General features: G+C 58.2%; 2 protein-coding genes across 2 annotated transcripts in view; one reads left to right on the plus strand and one right to left on the minus strand.

Moving 5' to 3' along the window:
* Positions 1-10,049, plus strand: part of POM121C (POM121 transmembrane nucleoporin C) — a 17,334-nt gene extending 7,285 nt beyond the window's left edge. The window contains exons 6-13 of the mRNA XM_013005543.2: positions 3,269-3,360; positions 4,318-4,391; positions 4,717-4,841; positions 4,995-5,097; positions 5,318-5,500; positions 6,488-8,098; positions 9,276-9,398; positions 9,724-10,049. Coding sequence (XP_012860997.2) covers positions 3,269-3,360; positions 4,318-4,391; positions 4,717-4,841; positions 4,995-5,097; positions 5,318-5,500; positions 6,488-8,098; positions 9,276-9,398; positions 9,724-9,821 — 2,409 coding nt within the window. The 3' untranslated portion in view covers positions 9,822-10,049. The remainder of the gene's footprint in view (positions 1-3,268; positions 3,361-4,317; positions 4,392-4,716; positions 4,842-4,994; positions 5,098-5,317; positions 5,501-6,487; positions 8,099-9,275; positions 9,399-9,723) is intronic.
* A 1,369-nt stretch (positions 10,050-11,418) lies between these two features.
* NSUN5 (NOP2/Sun RNA methyltransferase 5) overlaps positions 11,419-16,847 on the minus strand; it is a 6,527-nt gene continuing 1,098 nt past the window's right edge. Inside the window, exons 2-10 of the mRNA XM_030888845.2 lie at positions 16,710-16,832; positions 15,855-16,029; positions 15,662-15,770; positions 13,739-13,877; positions 13,527-13,642; positions 12,467-12,645; positions 12,057-12,267; positions 11,811-11,951; positions 11,419-11,730 (exon numbers count right to left, since the gene is read on the minus strand). Coding sequence (XP_030744705.2) covers positions 11,613-11,730; positions 11,811-11,951; positions 12,057-12,267; positions 12,467-12,645; positions 13,527-13,642; positions 13,739-13,877; positions 15,662-15,770; positions 15,855-16,029; positions 16,710-16,832 — 1,311 coding nt within the window. The 3' untranslated portion in view covers positions 11,419-11,612. The remainder of the gene's footprint in view (positions 11,731-11,810; positions 11,952-12,056; positions 12,268-12,466; positions 12,646-13,526; positions 13,643-13,738; positions 13,878-15,661; positions 15,771-15,854; positions 16,030-16,709; positions 16,833-16,847) is intronic.

Consider the following 16,847-nt stretch of genomic DNA (forward strand, 5'->3'; position numbering starts at 1 on the left):
GAACACCCATATATGTATAAGGAAAGCCTTTATATATTAAAGAGTAATTGTACATCAAGAAAGGATCCCAGCCCAGTCCAGATGAAGTCCATAAGTCTGATACTGGTCCGTAAACCCCTCTTCAGACTTGCAGCTACATGCAGTGAGGCAGCATGAAGGAAGGTGGCAGGCCGGCGGGTGCAAAGTCCTGTAGTTCCAATGGCAGTGGGTGCATCTCCAGAGCTCTGGATGCCATCAGCGCGGCTCAGTGGTTTGTCAGCAGGAAGGTGAAGCAGAGAGAGAGTGTGGCCCGTCTCCAGGGAGAAAGAAGGAGGCCAGCCGCCGTAACCATTGAGCCACCTGGACTCTTCTATCTACGTTGTTTGTCTTTCCCATTCTGACGCATAGTAACCCTATAGGACAAGGTTGAACTGCCCCTGTAGGTTTCTGAGACTGTAAAGAGCCTCATCGTTCTCCAGGGGAGGCCGTTGGTTTCGAGCTGCTAACATTGCCGTTCAGTACAAGTAACCACTAGGCCACCAGGGCTCTGCGTATATCCCATAAGGCCCTTATTGGCCATTTTTATTGTGTGCACCAGTACAGAGGCACAGAAGTTTGGGTGGTCTGTTTTACACGATGGGATCCTGCCATCTCTACCTTGCTGCTGTATCCTCTGCGCTACATGTCTATGAGGTCTACCTTTTAAAAGCGTTTTTTAAAGGAGAGGATACTGCCCAGAAAAACACAGATTCAAGGTGATCAGCAACTCCAGGCAGCCACTACCTGGGTGAGGTCAATCCACTTCCCAAAGCCAGACCCCCTCCCTGTCACTGGACACTAGTGCTCCACTTGACAGAAAGGAAGCCACAGTGTGGGGGTTCGGTTTGGCTGCTCCTCCAGAGCACTTTGGCTGTGAGATGTTGCCTCGCAGTGAATGTAGCTGAGTGGGCCCCTGGTTGTCGACCCTGCGCAGGGTACCGCTCCATCACCCCTGGACGTGGTGGGCGTTTCTGCGGGAGTGCCTCTCCCGCACGTCCACGTGTGTGAAGTGGCCTGTGTTCCACGTGCTGGAAGTGAATGGTTCCGTCTACACGGTTTCTGCTCTTTTTTCACGACTGCTGTCGGGCAGTGCCCCCCTGGGTTGCACCGTCCTGGCTTGCTCACGGTGGCATTCACTGGTTTTCAGCCCTCTCCACTCACTCACTGCTGAGTCGGCTTCCTTCTGGCAGACTCTTCTTTTCTAATCTGTAAGTTTGTTGCCACTTTCTAGATACAAGCCCTTTTGTCCACATGCTCGAGTGCTGTTGTCTGTGGCTTGTCAGTTTACCTCTCTTAAAAAGCTTTCCTGTGGTGTTTCCGATACTATGCACTTGGGAAGCTTTGCCTACCCAAAAGCCCTGGCAAAAATCTCAAACCTTCGGAGCTGGTTTAGCTTAAGGCTTACGGGAGGGGAGGGAGGTCACAGAACAAGTATCACACTGCGTTGTTTCTGAGTGGCAGTACCTGTTCAGAGAGACTTTGTTTCTGTTTCGAGCAGTCAAGGGGGCCGGTGCCCTCTGCCAGTCCCAATGAAATGTTTCCGGTCTTGGGAGCCCTGCAGATTTGCCCTCTTACCCTGGCAGGGAGCCTTGTGGGATCTTGATCAAAAGCCTGAGGTGCTTGTTGGGCCCCATGCACTGGGAGGCCCTGAGCCCCAGATGATCACTCTGAGGCTGTTGCCTGGGGAGGTCTCTGGTTTGAGTCCCCCAGCTGAAAGACCTGCTCCCTAGAGGCTTAGGCTTAGCTGCCAGAACAGCCCTGCTCTGCCCACGTCTCTGTGTGTGTCGGCAACAGTGAGGATGGACATTGGGCAGCCAGCTCTGGTGGAGCCTGGTGGTGCTGTCGGGTAAGTATTGGACTCCTTAGTAACCAAGTTGGAAGTTCAAAGCTAGGCGCTCCTGGGGAGGGAGATGAGGCCATCTGCTTCCCGCCGGATTTATAGTCTTGGACACTCCCTATAGTGTCTCCGTGAATCCGACAGAATCCGTGTGGGTGGTGGGCTTGGTGGTCAAGACTGCTGAAAGCTTTGCCTGGTCAGTTTTTGTCCAGGGTTGACCTCAGGACTGGCCGGTCTCCTTGAGGAGAAGAGGGGGCCGAGGTGGGGCTCAGCTCGGTCTCTTTGTCTCCTTCCTGCCTTCTTTCAGGCTTAGCCCGAGTTCACAGCGTCACCCCACTAGTCGGAAAGCTCAGTGAACCTGAGACAGAACTCTGACTGGCTTCCCTTCCCTGGAACAAATCCTTCATTTCATTTGTCGTTTCTCCAGCATGGGCTTCTGCCCAAAGAACTTTGTTCCTTCTCTGCTTATTGGCTAGCGTTCTACACACGTACCGCACCCCCACCACAACACCACATCCCAATACCAGCAATTAATTGACTTTCTCCTCATGGATCTTTTTTACAAACAATGCCTTTTAACCACTTTAAAGGAAACTATGCAGTGATGAGCCCTGGGGCATAGCAGGTTAAACATGGGGCTGCTAACGGAAAAGTCAGCAGTTTGAGACTACCAGCAGGAGAAAGAGGAGGCTCTCTGCTCCCATCAAGAGTTACAGTCTCAGCAGGCCCTCCTGGAAGGGATGATCTATCCAGGGTGCAATATAGCACTGATGAAATACAAAACTATCCTCTAGCTCTTTAATATTTCCTCTCCTATTGTTTTGGTTTTAGTTTTATCTCATGAATCCTGTTAGACCTGCATATGTTCATGTGTATAATTAAGATCATTCGATGCATGAAATCCAAGATAGATAAGCCATTCAGGAACTGTAATGGGAGTAATGATAGGAAGAGGTGGAGGGGCGGGGGATGACTGTATAACCCCACTCTAGAGGAACAGATAACAGAAGGACAGGTGAATGGATACATTGGATGGTGTGAGATACTGTGGTGGGGGTGGGAATATTATATTGTTAAAACAAGGGTTCCAGGGGTGGGCGGAATAAAGGGGAGCTAATACCAAAGTGCAAAAAGAAAAAATGTTTTGAAAATGGCACAATCATACTTGATCTGTGGATTGCTATAATATCTGTAAGAGCTCTAAAAAAAATGGGGGGGGGGCAGTTTACAGTCTCAGAAACCCACAGGGGCAGTTCTAGCCTGTCATCTGGGGTTACTGTGGGTCAGAATTGACCAGATGTTGGTGGGTTTGGGGTTTACGTTTATGGCGGTGACGACGAGAGAACCTCAGCATTGGGTGAGAGGTCGGTGGCTGTGTCTCAACTGCGTGCTGGGACTCTGTTTGCCTTTCAGCCATGGAAGAGAAGGGGTCCTAGCTCGTCGCCCCTCTCGAGCCCAGCCTCCTCCCGCTCACAGACTCCGGAGCGGCCAGCCAAGAAGAGCAGGTGACTTGCATTCTTACCCAGCTGCGGTGGGCTGGACGGGGGCTGGCGGGGCACTGGCCAAGGAGAGGAGTTGGCTGGGTGGGCTCGGGGCGTTCTGCAGCTCTCAGCTGGAGAGTCAAAGGAATCTGCACCTGGGAGAAAGCTCGTGAAGCACCTCCCTCCCCGGTGGTTCTTGTCCCAGGCAGCGCAGACCTGCACGGCCGGTGCGCTGACCTCGGGCCTCGGCCTGGTGCTTGGCTGTGAGAGTAGGGCCGTGTGGAATAGGCTTCGTCAGCAGGCCGTCACCTCCCCAGGCTTGGCTCCTGTTCGCTCCTGCTTAAGCCTCTAGGGCAGTGGTTCTCAACCTGTGGGTCGAGATCCCTTTGAGGGTTGAACGACCCTTTCCCAGGGGTCGCCTAAGACCACCAGGAAAAGACATACCGTAAATATTTTACAACATATAATTGCATGTTTTGTGATTCATCAGTATGCTTTAATTGTTTAATTTGTAACAATGAAAATACATCCTGCATAGCAGATACTTTACATGGCAGTTCATAACAGAAACAAAATTACAGTTATGAAGTGGCAGCAAAAATAATGTTAGGGTGGGGGTCACCACCACACGAGGAACTGTACTGAAGGGTTGCAGCATGAGGAAGGTGGTGCGCCACTGCTCTAAGGATTTGAGTCCTTGGGGGTTAGAGCCGTATCTAAGACTCCCAGGAATGTGGCAGGCACTAACTCCAGCTTAAAAACCACCGTTTGAGTCTGTAAGCGTCTTGCTATGGCTCTGATGAGCCGCCTGCTTTTACGTCCATGCAGGAGTTCTTCTCCAGACTTGTGTTTGTTGTGTCCAGACAGGCTGAGCTCTGAGATCCTGACTTGCGGCATTTGGTCATTGGGGAGAGGCCACAAAATTATCCAAGACGCCCCAGTGAGCTCAGTTCTGCCCTTTCTTTTCCCCCCACCCTGCAGAGATGAGGAGACGAGTCAACAGCCCAGCGATGCACCTCCACCCCTCACGGACAGGGAGGCCCAGGGTGAGAGCGGTGAGCTGGACAGCGAGCGAGCGAGCGAGATGGGGCACAGCTTTCCTGGAGCTCCACGGGGAGCAGGGAGTTTCTGATGGGAGGGAGAGGACAGTGGGCCGGGGGTGCCGGGAGAAGCTCGGCTTGAGTGCTCCCCAAGCGGCCCAGGGCAGGGCGTCCAGGAAGCAGTGGGTTCTCTCTCACTGTGTCTTTGGGAGGGTTAGAAGTCATGGCCAGAGCTCTCCTCAGCCCCAGGAGCCCAGACCTTGGAAGATGGAGGGTGGGTAGGCAAAGCCTCCCTGTGGACCTAGGGCCAGTGGGAACCAGCCGGCGCTGCTCTCCTCAGTTGCAGATCCAGCTGTCCGGAAGAAGCAGGCCATGAGGACTTCCCCATCCATGCAAGGCAGCGTGGGGCAGCGAAAACGGAAGACCCCGCTTCTGCCCTCCAGGCGAGGGGACCAGTTGACCTTGGTAAGGGATTGTTTACCTGCCCCTCCCCTCATCCCAGCTTACAGCTCTCTGAGCCCTCACTCCCGGGCTGGGAGCAACCTGAGGAGGGGTTGTTCCTAGGAAGGTGAGCTGCCGTTGCCTGTGGCTGACCGAGCATGCCCGTTTTTTCCCCAGCCCCCCCCACCCCAGCTCGGCTACGCCATCACTGCTGAAGACCTGGACTTGGAAAAGAAGACATCGCTGCAGTGGTTCAACAGGGTCTTTGAGGAGAAGACAGGTGAGGCGTGCTCCACAGGCTGATTTTAGGGCCACCCTCTACTTGGGGGCTGCTTAACAGAAGGCTTCCGGTGGGAGCGGTGTTGGTTTTCTTGTGGCATGTTGACGCTGCTGCCCGAGAAGCAGGCCTGTTGAGACCATGGGGACGCAGGTCAAACCAGAGTGACAGCGCCCCTCTGAGCGGCCCTGTCCTCTCAGCCTTCCTTCCGTCCTTCCTCTAGATGCTGCCTCCTGCCCTGTTGCTGAGAACACACCTGACACTCAGCCAGCTCTGACGTTCCCCACGCCTGCTGCTGGGCCAGCCTCCTCGCCGCCCACGCACCCGGCCACAAGCTCGAACCCGCTGCTGGAGAGCCTAAAGAAGATGCAGAGCCCCCTGGGGAGCGCCCCTCCGGCCCGGCCCGGTGAGTTGGGAAGGAAGCCTGTGGGTCGCTCAAGCAGAACCAGCCCTGCTTGCTTAACAAAGCTGACCTGGAGCACTAGACCTGCGGAATCCCCCAGTCGTGTTGGTGTAAGGCAGGTGAACACGGCAGGGGGAGCTTTGTCTGGGTGCCTGTTGGGTGCTTACTCTCTCAACTCGACCCCTGCTGTTCTCACCAGCAGCACTGGCTGTCTGCCTTCCAGGCGCTCCCTCAGAAATATGGACATGCTCGTGAGGGGAGGCCGGTTTTTACATCCCTAGGAGACCATGCCGCCCTCCCACGAGCTTCCAGGGGTCTGTTGGCTGTGCCTGCCTCTCCTGGGGCCAAGTGCTAATGTGGGCACCCTCGACAGTCTGTGTATTGAAGTTCAGGTGGACGCCATCTTCCTGCGTCCCTGTGTGCAGCCCCTGCGCTCTGGCCAGCGTGATCTGCGGAAGGAGCTCTGGTGGGGTAATGGTTACGTGTTGGGCTGTTCCCTGCATGGTCAGCAGTTCAAATTCACCAGCCGCTGAACCGGACGGAGAAGGATGAGGCTGTCTACTACTGTAAAGCGTTCCCTAGGGAGCAGTCTCCCCTCTCTTAGAGGGCTACTAGGAGTTGCAGCTGACTCGTGGGCACTCAGTTACTGAGTGTGTAGTCTGTGAAGAGTGCACTTAGAGGCTTTGGGAGGTAAGGAACTTTGGTGGCATAGTTGTTACATGTTGGGCTGTTAACCACAAGGTCACCAGTTCGAAACCACCCTCTGCTCTGTGGGAGAAAGACAGGGTTCCCTGTTCTTGTCATTTGCCTCAGAAACTCAGAGGCCATTCTGCCCTGTCCTGGGGGCACTGGGGGCTTGTTTTGTGGGGGTCGGCATTCAGCCTGTGCTGTAGGTGTCGTCCCGGCCGCACGGTGAGGGGCCTCCCACCGACCAGCATCGCCCTGCTGGGCTCAGAAGCCCTCTTCTCAGTGAAGCCTTCTGTCTTGCAGAATCTGCTGAAGTGGCCACCACAGAGGCCCAGTCACCACTGACGACAACCAACCTGTCAGCCGTTCCTAGGGCCTCACAGTCGGAAACCTCTTCAGACTTGAAAGCCCCGGCTGCTTTCCCCAGGCTGAACCCTGAGTCCACGGTTCCAGCCCCCAACACCATCAAGTCGCCTCAGAGCCTCCAGGCTAAGACATCCACCCCACCACCCCCTGTCCCACCCACCTCGTCCCCCACCCCCAAGCCAAGTATCCTCTTTGGAATGCTGAATACCCCAACTTCCAACCCCCCTGCAGTCCCCGGGACCTCTTCAGCATCTCCCTTGTTCAAGCCCGTTTTTGGGGTCCCACCTAAGAGTGAGGACAACCCCCTGCCCACCAGCCCCTCCGTCACAACGGCTGCACCTTCCAGCTCAGCACCCCCCGCCACGTCCAGCTCCTCGACCACCTCGTTCAAGCACATCTTCAGCAGCACAGGGCCACCAACCTCGGGCTCCCTGGCGCCGCCTTTTTCCTTCAAGCAAACAGCAGCTCCTCTCTTAACCAGTTTGCCTAGTTCCACCTCCACAGCAGCCCCTGCCACCACAGCCGAGGCCCCCAAGCCCACCTTTAGCTTCGGCGGCGGCGTGGGCCCCCAGGGTGGGACAGTTGTGACGAGCGCCACCGCTTCCCAACCTTTCCTCTTTGGGGCATCCCCTGCCCCTGGGGCCAGCTTCGCCCCGGCCATGAGCCCCATGTTCCAATTTGGCAAGCCCCCTGCCGTGCCCGCCTCAACCACAGCCACCGGCTTCGGGCCGGCTCTCCCCAGTGCCGGGCAGCCAGCCCCCAGCAGCACCACTGCCGGCTTCAGTGGTCTTGGAAGCAGCCTCACTACGCCAGCCCCCACGACCACCAGCCAGCCCCCCCTGACAGTCACCACCACCCCGGCCTTCAGCATTCCTTTTGGGGCCAGCACCAAGCCCCCTCCCCCCTCCTATCCAGGAGCTACCTCCCAAGCCCCATTTGGGGCCACAGATGGACAGCAGCCGGGGGTCACCAAGCCAACCCTGGCCCCCAGCTTTGGCGGCAGCTCATTCAGTTTTGGGAACTCAGTGGCCACGGCCACAGGTGCAGCCCCCAGCACCAGCCAGCCCGCCTTTGGCAGTAACACACCAGTAGCCTTTGGTGGTCTGAAGCCCCCAGCCTCCACCTTTGGCACCCCTGCCAACACCCAGCCCGCCTTTGGCAGCACCACAGCCGTCTTCTTCGGTGCCACCGCAGCTGCCCCGGCGGCTACCACCACCACCACCACGGCCGCGAGCTTTGGCGCCACCACCCAGACCACCAGCAGTGGGGCCGGCAGCTCCCTGTTCGGCAGCCCAGCTCCATCGCCCTTTGCATTTGGGGGCTCGGTGGCACCAGCTGGCAGTGGGGGCTTTGGCATCAATGTGGCCCCCTCAAGCACCAGCACCACCCCTGGGGCATTCAACTTTGGAGTGGGACAGAGCGGGACCACCAGTACTGCTGCCCCTTTTGGGGGCACCTTGAGTCAGAACACACTGGGCACCTCCAGCCAGAGCACCCCCTTTGCCTTCAGTGTGCCCAATACGCCGGACAGCAAGCCCGTTTTCGGAGGTGAGCCAAGGCCGTCGGGGAAGCCAGGGCATCGTAGACTGGAGAGCCTTGAGGGGTTGAGGTGGGCAAAGGGGCTTTTTTTGGGGGGGGAGCCTGTTTCAGTGGGACCCTGACAAGGGTGTGGGCATGGGGTTGCGGACACGAGTGAGCATGGTGCTAGATAGAATGGATGGGGCACAAGAACGGGCAGGCACGAAGTGAGAGGGAGTGCTTGGGCAGGCTGAGATGTTGCGGTGCCAAAACGGGAAGATCTCCATCCCATTTCTGATTCATCAGCTTCGGGAAAGCACGTCCTCTTTAGGAAAGAAAGCATGTCAAGGGGGTGGAGTGAGGCGATCTTGCCACTTCAAGTAGCAGCTGGCTGTCAGGAGTTGAGCCCCTGGTGGCTTTCAGGGCTTCTCTTAGTGTTTGGGAAAATTGGGGGGGTGGGGCAATGGAGTTCGGGGGAGATGGGTCAGGGCAGGGAAAGGCACCTGTTGACAACGTGCGGAAGGACTGGCAGGCTGGACCCTGCACCGGGTCTCCAGCCAGGTTGCGTCGGGGTGTAGACCAATGGAAGCGGGCAGCTAGAAAACCCCACTGGGCTGTTTGAACTGGACTGTATAGGGGGTGGGGGCAGAGACCGGTGTCCTCAGTGAATAAAGGCGTGACAAGCAGGTCCTACACTCCCTACCATCGAGTCGGTGACCCCAGAGGGCAGGCAGCACTGGCCCCTGTATCAAAGCAGAGCTTCACCCTACTATGGAGCCACCAGTGGGCTCCAACCCTTGGTCCTGGCACTGATCAGAAGGGGCCCGTAGCAAGGGCAGCCGGCCTGGCCTGGGAAGGTGGTGGTTGGGAAGCAGCCACAGGGAGCAGGATTTTCTGCAGCCCATGAGAAGGCAAAGCCCCCTGCATTAGCGTCCAGGTGGGCTGGAGGAAACTTGACAGTCACTAGTTCTCTGGGTTGCCATGGGGAAAGTTGGGGATGAGGGGCGCAGTGAGTGGAGAAGAGACCCAGGAGAGGGGACTTGCAAGGCTTCCCCCTCCAGCAACCAACCTAGGCCGCCATGACCCTGTCCTTTTGATGGGAAGTGCTTTCTCTGCAGAGCACCCCTCCCACCCCGGGTTCCCTGCTGTGCGCTCTGCTGCCTCTGCCCACTGGCCTCAACTCCTCTGCCCTGTGCTCTCCTCCTAGGCTCTTCCACGCCCACCTTCGGGCAGAGCACGCCTGCGCAAGGAGTGGGCCCATCTGGCAGCGGCCTCTCCTTTGGGGCCGCCCCCACAGCCGCCCAGGGCTTTGCTGCCATCGGACCTTTTGGTAAGCAGCAAGTCTCTGCTACCAGTGGGGCCTGATTGTCCACTGTGGAGGGCTGGGGGACCCACTTCCCACCGGCCTTACCTGTGGAGGCCAGGCTGCTGAGCAGGGGACAGGAACCCTGCAGCTGATGTCAGGGAGGGCTCCTCTCTGAGTCCCCACTGGCCTGCTTTGTGGGGGCTTCAAGTTCCCATTTGTAGCAGCTCCTCCCAGCTCCAGAAGAGGGAGCCCCGGCTGCAGCAGGGCAGCCTACCCTGGCACACTCCAGTTCCGCTTGCTCACTGTCGAGGTTGGCTGTGCCCTGATGAGTCTTGTTGCATCTTTCCAGGATCGGCGGCCCCTTCCTTTTCCATTGGTGCGGGACCCAAGACCCCAGGGGCGCGACAGCGACTGCAGGCCCGAAGGCAGCACACCCGCAAGAAATAGTAACCTTTGTCCCTCGTCCCTACTCCCCCATCCCTGCCTGAACTGGACCTAGCACCTGCTGGCCAAGCCTGTCCCCTTACTGCAGCATGAAGCTGCCTCAGCCCACTGACCTTAGCCACCAAGGCCGTGGCCCCCCCTGGGCTCTGTCTCCTCTAGTGTCAAGGGAGGAGGGACCAGGACGATGGGCACAGCTGGGAGGCTGGAGAACTAAAGAGATGTCTGTACATGCTGCTGTTGCGTTCTTGACTCCTTGGTGTCTGAGCAGCCCCGCCCACCTCGGGAGCCACCTGCTGGGGCAGGGTAGCCCCCGAAGCCCAAGCTGGCCGGGCTGGGCTGTCTATGGCACGCCCCCCCTCCCTGCCCATCTTGCTGTGCCCTCCCTCCTGTGTCCTCTCAGGAGCTGGAGCCTAGCTGCCCTCGAGGTCTCTGGGTGGTGCTCCAGCACTGCACACCCCCCACCCCACCCCCCCGACTTTCTGCTGAGCCTGAGCCCCGTGTGTCTGCCAGCAGGGCCCAAGCGCTTAGTGGCTCAAGACTGTTAGCCCGGTGGCCTGGCTGGGAGAGCCCTCCTCTGAGAGGACGACGCTGGCCCCATTGTCCTCCAGCTGTGGAGCCAGTAGGGCTGCTCCCCCCCCGCCCCCCTGTCTCCTTTGGCCTGGGGCTGTGTGTACACCTATCCTGTGGCTGTTCTTTGGAGGAAGGAGTGGGTTCTGCGTGTGATGGTGTGGTGGGCACGCCAGGCCTGGTGTTGGAGGTTGTCTGATGAAGTGGATTGTGGGGCAAGACATGCCTGGCTCCAAGTGCTGACCCCAACTTCTCCTAGGGGCCGGTAGTACAAATGGGCCAGGGAGACCTCCTCCCACTGGCTCCCTATTCCCTGGCCTCACTGAAGGCCAGGTCAGCCCCGGTGTCAGGAAACCTGAGTGAAGGAAGCATCCTTGGTTACTCCCAGTTCTCGCCCCACGATTCTTCCTCCTTCACTCCAGAAGCCACCCCCTAGGCCCACGAGGCTCGCTGCCGTGCCCTTGGGAGAAGTGTGGATGTGTGTCTAAATTAAAAGAAAAACTATTTAAACATTTTTTAACTGAATAAAAATTTATTTTTGTATGTAAGCTAAATGGCCTTTTAAATTCCTTCAAGCATGGTTCCCTGAGGTGGCCGTGTGCAGGCCTGACTAGGAGCAGCTGCAGTGTATTGGGTTGTCCAGTGGGAGAAACACGGGCCTGGGGAGCGCTTCCTGGGCCCCGGGATCAACTTCGTGCTTATTTTATACAGTGTGACTGGTGTCCATAGTTTTTCCCTCCTTGGCAACTAAGGACGCCTCAAGCCCAGTATGTGCACGTGTAGGACCGAGGAGAGGGGCCTGCGTGAATCGCAAGTCCCTGATGTCTGTTAAGCAAGGAGGGGAATGTTCTAGAAATTCCATTTCTACCTGTATCCAGTGGGAGGTGGAGTTAGCCTTCCACAGAGGGGACAGTTGGCCCTGGAAAGGCTTACCCTAGTATGGCCGAGCGTGTGGTGCTGTGTGTGTGTGTGTATACGCGCAGTGGGCGGGAGGCTGGGGTTCCCCATGACAAAAGACGTGGGTCATGTTGAATGTAGTTGAAATTTTTAGTGACCACAGTTTCCCCTTGCTTATGTCATTATGAATAAAAGCTGTGACCCACCATGGACCATGCTGTGCTGCTGTATTTCTGTGGGCGTCATCATCTGGATGGGGAGAGGCCGCAAGGATGGGGCAGGCGCGGCCTCCTGCGGCAGGAACAGTCTCCGCTGGCCGCTCGGGCCGAGTTACATGCCAGGCCGCACACTGGCACAGGCTGCTGGCTTCTGCCGCCGCTTTCTCTTCCTCTTGAGGGCTGAAGCTGCTGTGCGTGGCTGCTCTGGTGTCTTGGTGGGAGAGGTAGAGCTGGTGGGGGTAGGGGGAGGGCACGGTTAGATGCGCCCAGAACCTTAGGCATCAGCTGAGCAGGACCCCACCTTCCTCACCTCAACACCTCCACCCGTTCCAGGACTGCTATGAAGAAGCCTCCGGTGAGCGTGGTCTCAGGGGAGGCCCGGAGGCAGTGTTCGGCACCTGGAAAGGTGCCCAGGCCTCGGTGTGGCCAGGAGGGCAGGACAGGCACCAGCCTGGAGAGGAGACGGCATGGACTTCTGGGTAAGAGTGGCTCCGCCCGCCCAGGCCCTACTTGAAGGCCCCAGTGCTGGAGCACAGGCCAGGCCCTACCTGCCTACCTGAAGGCCCCGGGGCTCTTCTGCAAAGCCTCTTGCACCACGTCCTCGTTCTCTTCCTGGCACAGGGAGCACGTGGAGTAGACGAGGCGCTGCAGGGCAGGGAAGGTGAGGGCGTGGCACAGGGCTCGCTGCTGGAACCCTGCCAGGGCCTGCAAGCGCTCCTTGCTGGGCAGGCCAGCCCCGGGCTCCTCCAGCTGTCGGGCCACCATACCTGCGGAGCAGAGAGGTGCTGTCCCAGCTGCATAGCCTGCCTGGCTCCACGTTGAACTCCATGCCATCTTCCAGACAGAACACACCAGGAGCCAGTGTTGTTCGGGGGTCACCGTTAGAAAGGCCAACTCAACCCAAGACTGGTTAGGCCAGGCTAAGCCCCTGGGATTGAGGCCCTCGGCCCAGCTCCTCCCCCTCACCGGAGCCACTGCAGGAGGGGTCCAGCAGAATGTACTGGACCTGGCGGTACCGCTGGTCGGACGGGGAGACGGCCAGGAAGTCTCTCTCGGCTAACTCACAGCAGGAGACGCCCGCCCGGGCCAGCAGAGTAGCCATTGAGGCCAGCCGCTTGGCATCCAAGTCAAAGGCAAAGATCTTCCTAGGGGTGGGGAAGGGCGAGGTGAGCCACAGTGGGGAGAGGGGTCGCCCGCCCGGTGCCTGGAGAGAACCCACACTCACAAGTCCTGCCCTTCCTAAGGCACCCTGGCAGGCTCCTGGGCTGCTAACCAACTGCTAGAATTCACCCCCACCCCCACCCCGTGGCTGCAAAAGCGAGGCTTCCTACTCCGGAGGAGGACACTTGGAGTAGCTCTATCCTCTCCTGCAGGGTCACCGGGAGTCAGATTCCACTGATGGCAGTGAACTTTGGAGTTTTCCCTGTGTAGGGTTTCTGAAGGAGCCCTGGTGCCATAGTGGTCAGCTCAGTTGGCGCTGCAATCAGAAAGGTCAGGAGTCTGAAACCCCCAGCGCTCCCCGGGAGGCTTTCTACTCCTGTAAAGGGTTAGAAACTCAAGAAGCAGTTCTACTCCATCCTACAGGGGCGCTAGGAGTCGAAGTCCACTTGATGCCCGTGGGTTTGGCTTTAGTTTGTGGATTTCTCAGGCTGTTAATTTCGCCAGGAGCAGACAGCCTCATCTTTTTCCCTCGGAGCTGCTGGTGGGCTTGAACTGCTGGCCTTGCAGTCAGCAGCCCAACGCTTAACCTGCAGAGCCACCTGGGCTCCTTTCAGCAGCACATGTGCCTAAATTGTCCGGCCCTCAGACCTACACAGTAAGGCAACGTGAAGCCAGGGCACAGGAAGATCATTAAAATGGTTCCCAAGGTCCACGGTCAGTTGCCTGGCTTGGGGACTCTCCCCCGTGTGTGGGGTCATCCCCAAGAACTTCCGAGGCCGAGGAGGAGGCGTTGAGGAAGGTGGCTTCTTTTGGCCTTCACGACTATCCAGGGTCCCCTCCCACCCTGTACGGTGGCCGCACTCACCCTTGATTCTTAAGAAGTGCAGCCAAGTGGCTAGTCTTGTTGCCCGGGGCAGCACATGCATCGATGACATGGGCGCCCGGCGGCGGGGCCAGCAGCATGGCTGGGAGGCAGCTGGCCTGGCAGAGCAGAGCACAGAAGTTGGGTGGACCTAAGCCCAAGCCCGGGCTTGCCATGCCCCTGCCTGCCATCTTCTACCGGCCTGCCTTCCCTACCTTGTCTTGCAGGATGAGGTGGCCGGCCTGGTATAGCGGGTGCTCGTGCAGGTCCGTGTGTGAGGGGAATACCAGCAGCTCTGGCAGTAAGGGGTCCAGCAGGAAGTGTTTCCCCTTGAGGGCCCTCAAGTCCTCCAGGCTACCAGGAGAGAGGGCAGGAGCAAGGTCTAGGAACCGAGAACTCAGAAGTCGGTTCCCCAATTCCTCCAGGCCAGATGGGACCGGACACATGCCGCTTTCACGGTGGATTCGTGGCAACACCTATTCAAAGCTGCTTTTAGAATCCCCGGTGGCTTAATGGCTATGAGCGGGGCTGCGAACAGCAAGGTGAGGGGTGGTAACCACCGGCCGTCCCAAAGGAGAAAGACGGGGCTCTCCACTCCCCTAGTGAGTTCCTGCCCCAGAGGGTTGCTGTGAGTCCGCACCGACTCGATGGCCCGTGGTTTGGAAGAAACGAAGCAGGGTGGTAGGACAGCGGCAGCAGTCAGCTGTGAGGAAAACGGCTTCTCCAGCCTGATGGGCTGGGTCAGCATCCCACCTTGGCCATTTCCTAGTGGGTGGAGGCTGGGCCGGAGAAGGGACCGGCCCTCTGTGCACGCATGTCTCTACAATGGCTGCTGTGAGGACGAAATGGGTTACCTCAGGACAAACACTTAGAAGACAGCATGGCCCGTACCAGCAGCCATAGCGATCACAGCACAGCCACGGGCAGCGGATGAACCCAGGGAGGAGGGGGATCTGGGAAGGCAAGATCGGAGCTGACTCCTGAAGGAGAAGGAGCTACGTGTGGGGCTGAGGGTCAGACTCCCCAGACAACAGGCCTTAGAGTGTACCAGGCGCCCGAGCTGGGATTGTGGTCCAAACAAAGCCACTCTTCACAGCACTGCCCTGGAGTCCCAAGGAACTAAGAAGGAAAGAAAAGTGTGTGTGTGTGTGTGTGTGTGTGTTCTGTGTGTGGTCTCGGGGAGTTGTGTGCTCCTGGGGTGTATAGTTAAGTGTCTGACTGCCAACCAAGAGCTTGGTGGTTTAAACTACTGGCTGCTCCATGGAAGAAATGCGGCAGCTGCTTCCGCCCTGGAAACCCCGAGGAGTGCCTCTGCTCTGTCTGAGCGGGTGCTGTAAGTCAGCTTTGACACCACGAACCCGGGGGTTTCAGTTGGGAGGGAGCAGCCAGAGGGGACTTCTCAGGGTCATGGAAGGACAAAGCAGCAGGTGGGTGGGTGTCAGTCCCAGGGAGGGTGGAGGAGCATTCTGAGCGGAGAGCAGCTGGGGATGGTGCCAGATGATGGGCCTGGCGTGGGAGTGGGCGGAGCAACACCAGGGGAACCCAGGGAGGGCAGCCATGGGGCAGTGACAGCATCAGAGCTGGTTCTCAAGCTTTCTGCAGCCAACCACCGGGACGGATGAAGCCATGGCGTCTGCCAAGTAGGGAGACCAGCGGACAGGATTCTTTTTCCAACCCGGCAGGAAAGAACGAGGGCCCCAAGCTAGGTACTGCCAAGAGGAGGACGGAGGAATGGCTCTGAGAGAGAGGACAGGAGGACAAGGGGTAACCTCCAGCTGACTCAGGTCCCAGCTCTGGGCACACAGAAGGATAAGAGTGGTAGCCAGAGGTTACACAGATGGTGAAGAGTCTAAGAAGGAAGATGCTTACGGCAGTTTGACATCTGCCGTGATGATTTCCGTGAGACGCTGTGGGAACCTGAGGGAGGAGGAGCCAGAGGACTCCAGCCTGGAGCTCAGGATGCATCAGGTTAGAGGTAGAAACTAGAGAGAATGAGCTTGGATGGGACTTCAGAGAGGAGAGCAGCCTTAGGAGACGGAGGCCATGCTGGGAAACAGGAAGTAAGCCCATAGGGTGCCACCTCTCCCCAACACACGGTGCCCCTGGATGAGGGCCGCGCAGGCAGGTGTCACACTCACCTGGAAGCCCGTCCCTGGTACGAGAAGCCCTGTCTCTTGAGGTAATCAATGGCATCATCAATGCAGGTCTTGAGGGTGTTCACCCGCACAAACCGAGGCATCTGGAGGGCTGTGAGCAAGGAGTGAGCAGCAAGGTCCTCCTCTCTGAGGACCCCCATGGCTAGCCCCCACCCCAGGAGGCTTCCCAGCTCACCTGAACCAGGATTGGATCCCAGTTCCAACAGGTCCTCATTCCGGCTCACCCCTCGCTGAACCTTCAGCCGGGCCAACTCAGCCTTGAGCCTTGCCTGGTGCCTGGCCAGCAGTGGCTTCCAGCGGCCCCCACCCCTTTGAAAGCCCTGTCCCAGCAGCAGCTCGTACACAAGTACCTGGGGACGAAAAAGTGGGAGGGATGAAGAACAAAGCCTCAGAGCCAAAGTAGGAACCTTGGTGGCACAGTGGTTCCGTGTTAGGCCGCTAACTGCAAGGTCAGCAGTTTGAAACCACTAGCCAGCTCTGGGGAAGAATGGCAAGAGTTTCTTTTCAAAACCCACAGGGGCAGTTGACTCAATCCTACACGGTCGCTACGAGCCAGGATTGTTTGGGGGTAGTTTTGTGTTTTTTAGAACTAAGGTGAGCGAATTACCTTATCAAGGATCACACATGCATCTGGGGGCAGATCCGGGATTGAACTGGCACCCCATCCCTCCTCCTCTTGGACAGCACCTTTCTGTTTGTCAGTGTCTTCCATACTTGGTACACACACACACACACACACACACACGGCTGGAAGTCAATGCAGCAGGGCCCTCCAGTCTCAGTATGTCACCAAGTATGGGCTGGCTCCTAAACACTCATGGTACTAGTGCCAGGATGCGGTCTGGGATCCCGTCACTTGCGACTCGCAGTAACGCTTTGGGGCAGGGGGAATTGTGCCCTGGGAATCCCGGGGGTTGGAACGCTTTGCGGGAGCACAGCCTCCTGGAGCCGCTGGAGGGTTCCACCCGCCCACCTGGAGGCTAAGCAGCGCGGTGGGCGGGGCCTCACTCGCCCCGCCCCCGCCCCTCACCTTGGCCACGTGCGGCCGCAGCTTCTTCTCGGCGCGGAGGAGTCCCGCGCTGGCGATGACGGCGTCCAGCACGGCCGAGTAGCGCTGCGTCTCGCACACCAACGCGTACAGCTGCCTCACGTTCTGCGCGCGGCCGGA

Source organism: Echinops telfairi, unplaced genomic scaffold (genome assembly GCF_000313985.2).
Source record: "Echinops telfairi isolate 266 unplaced genomic scaffold, ASM31398v2 ScPeMD7_5;HRSCAF=22, whole genome shotgun sequence".
Classification (NCBI taxonomy): Eukaryota; Metazoa; Chordata; class Mammalia; order Afrosoricida; family Tenrecidae; genus Echinops; species Echinops telfairi.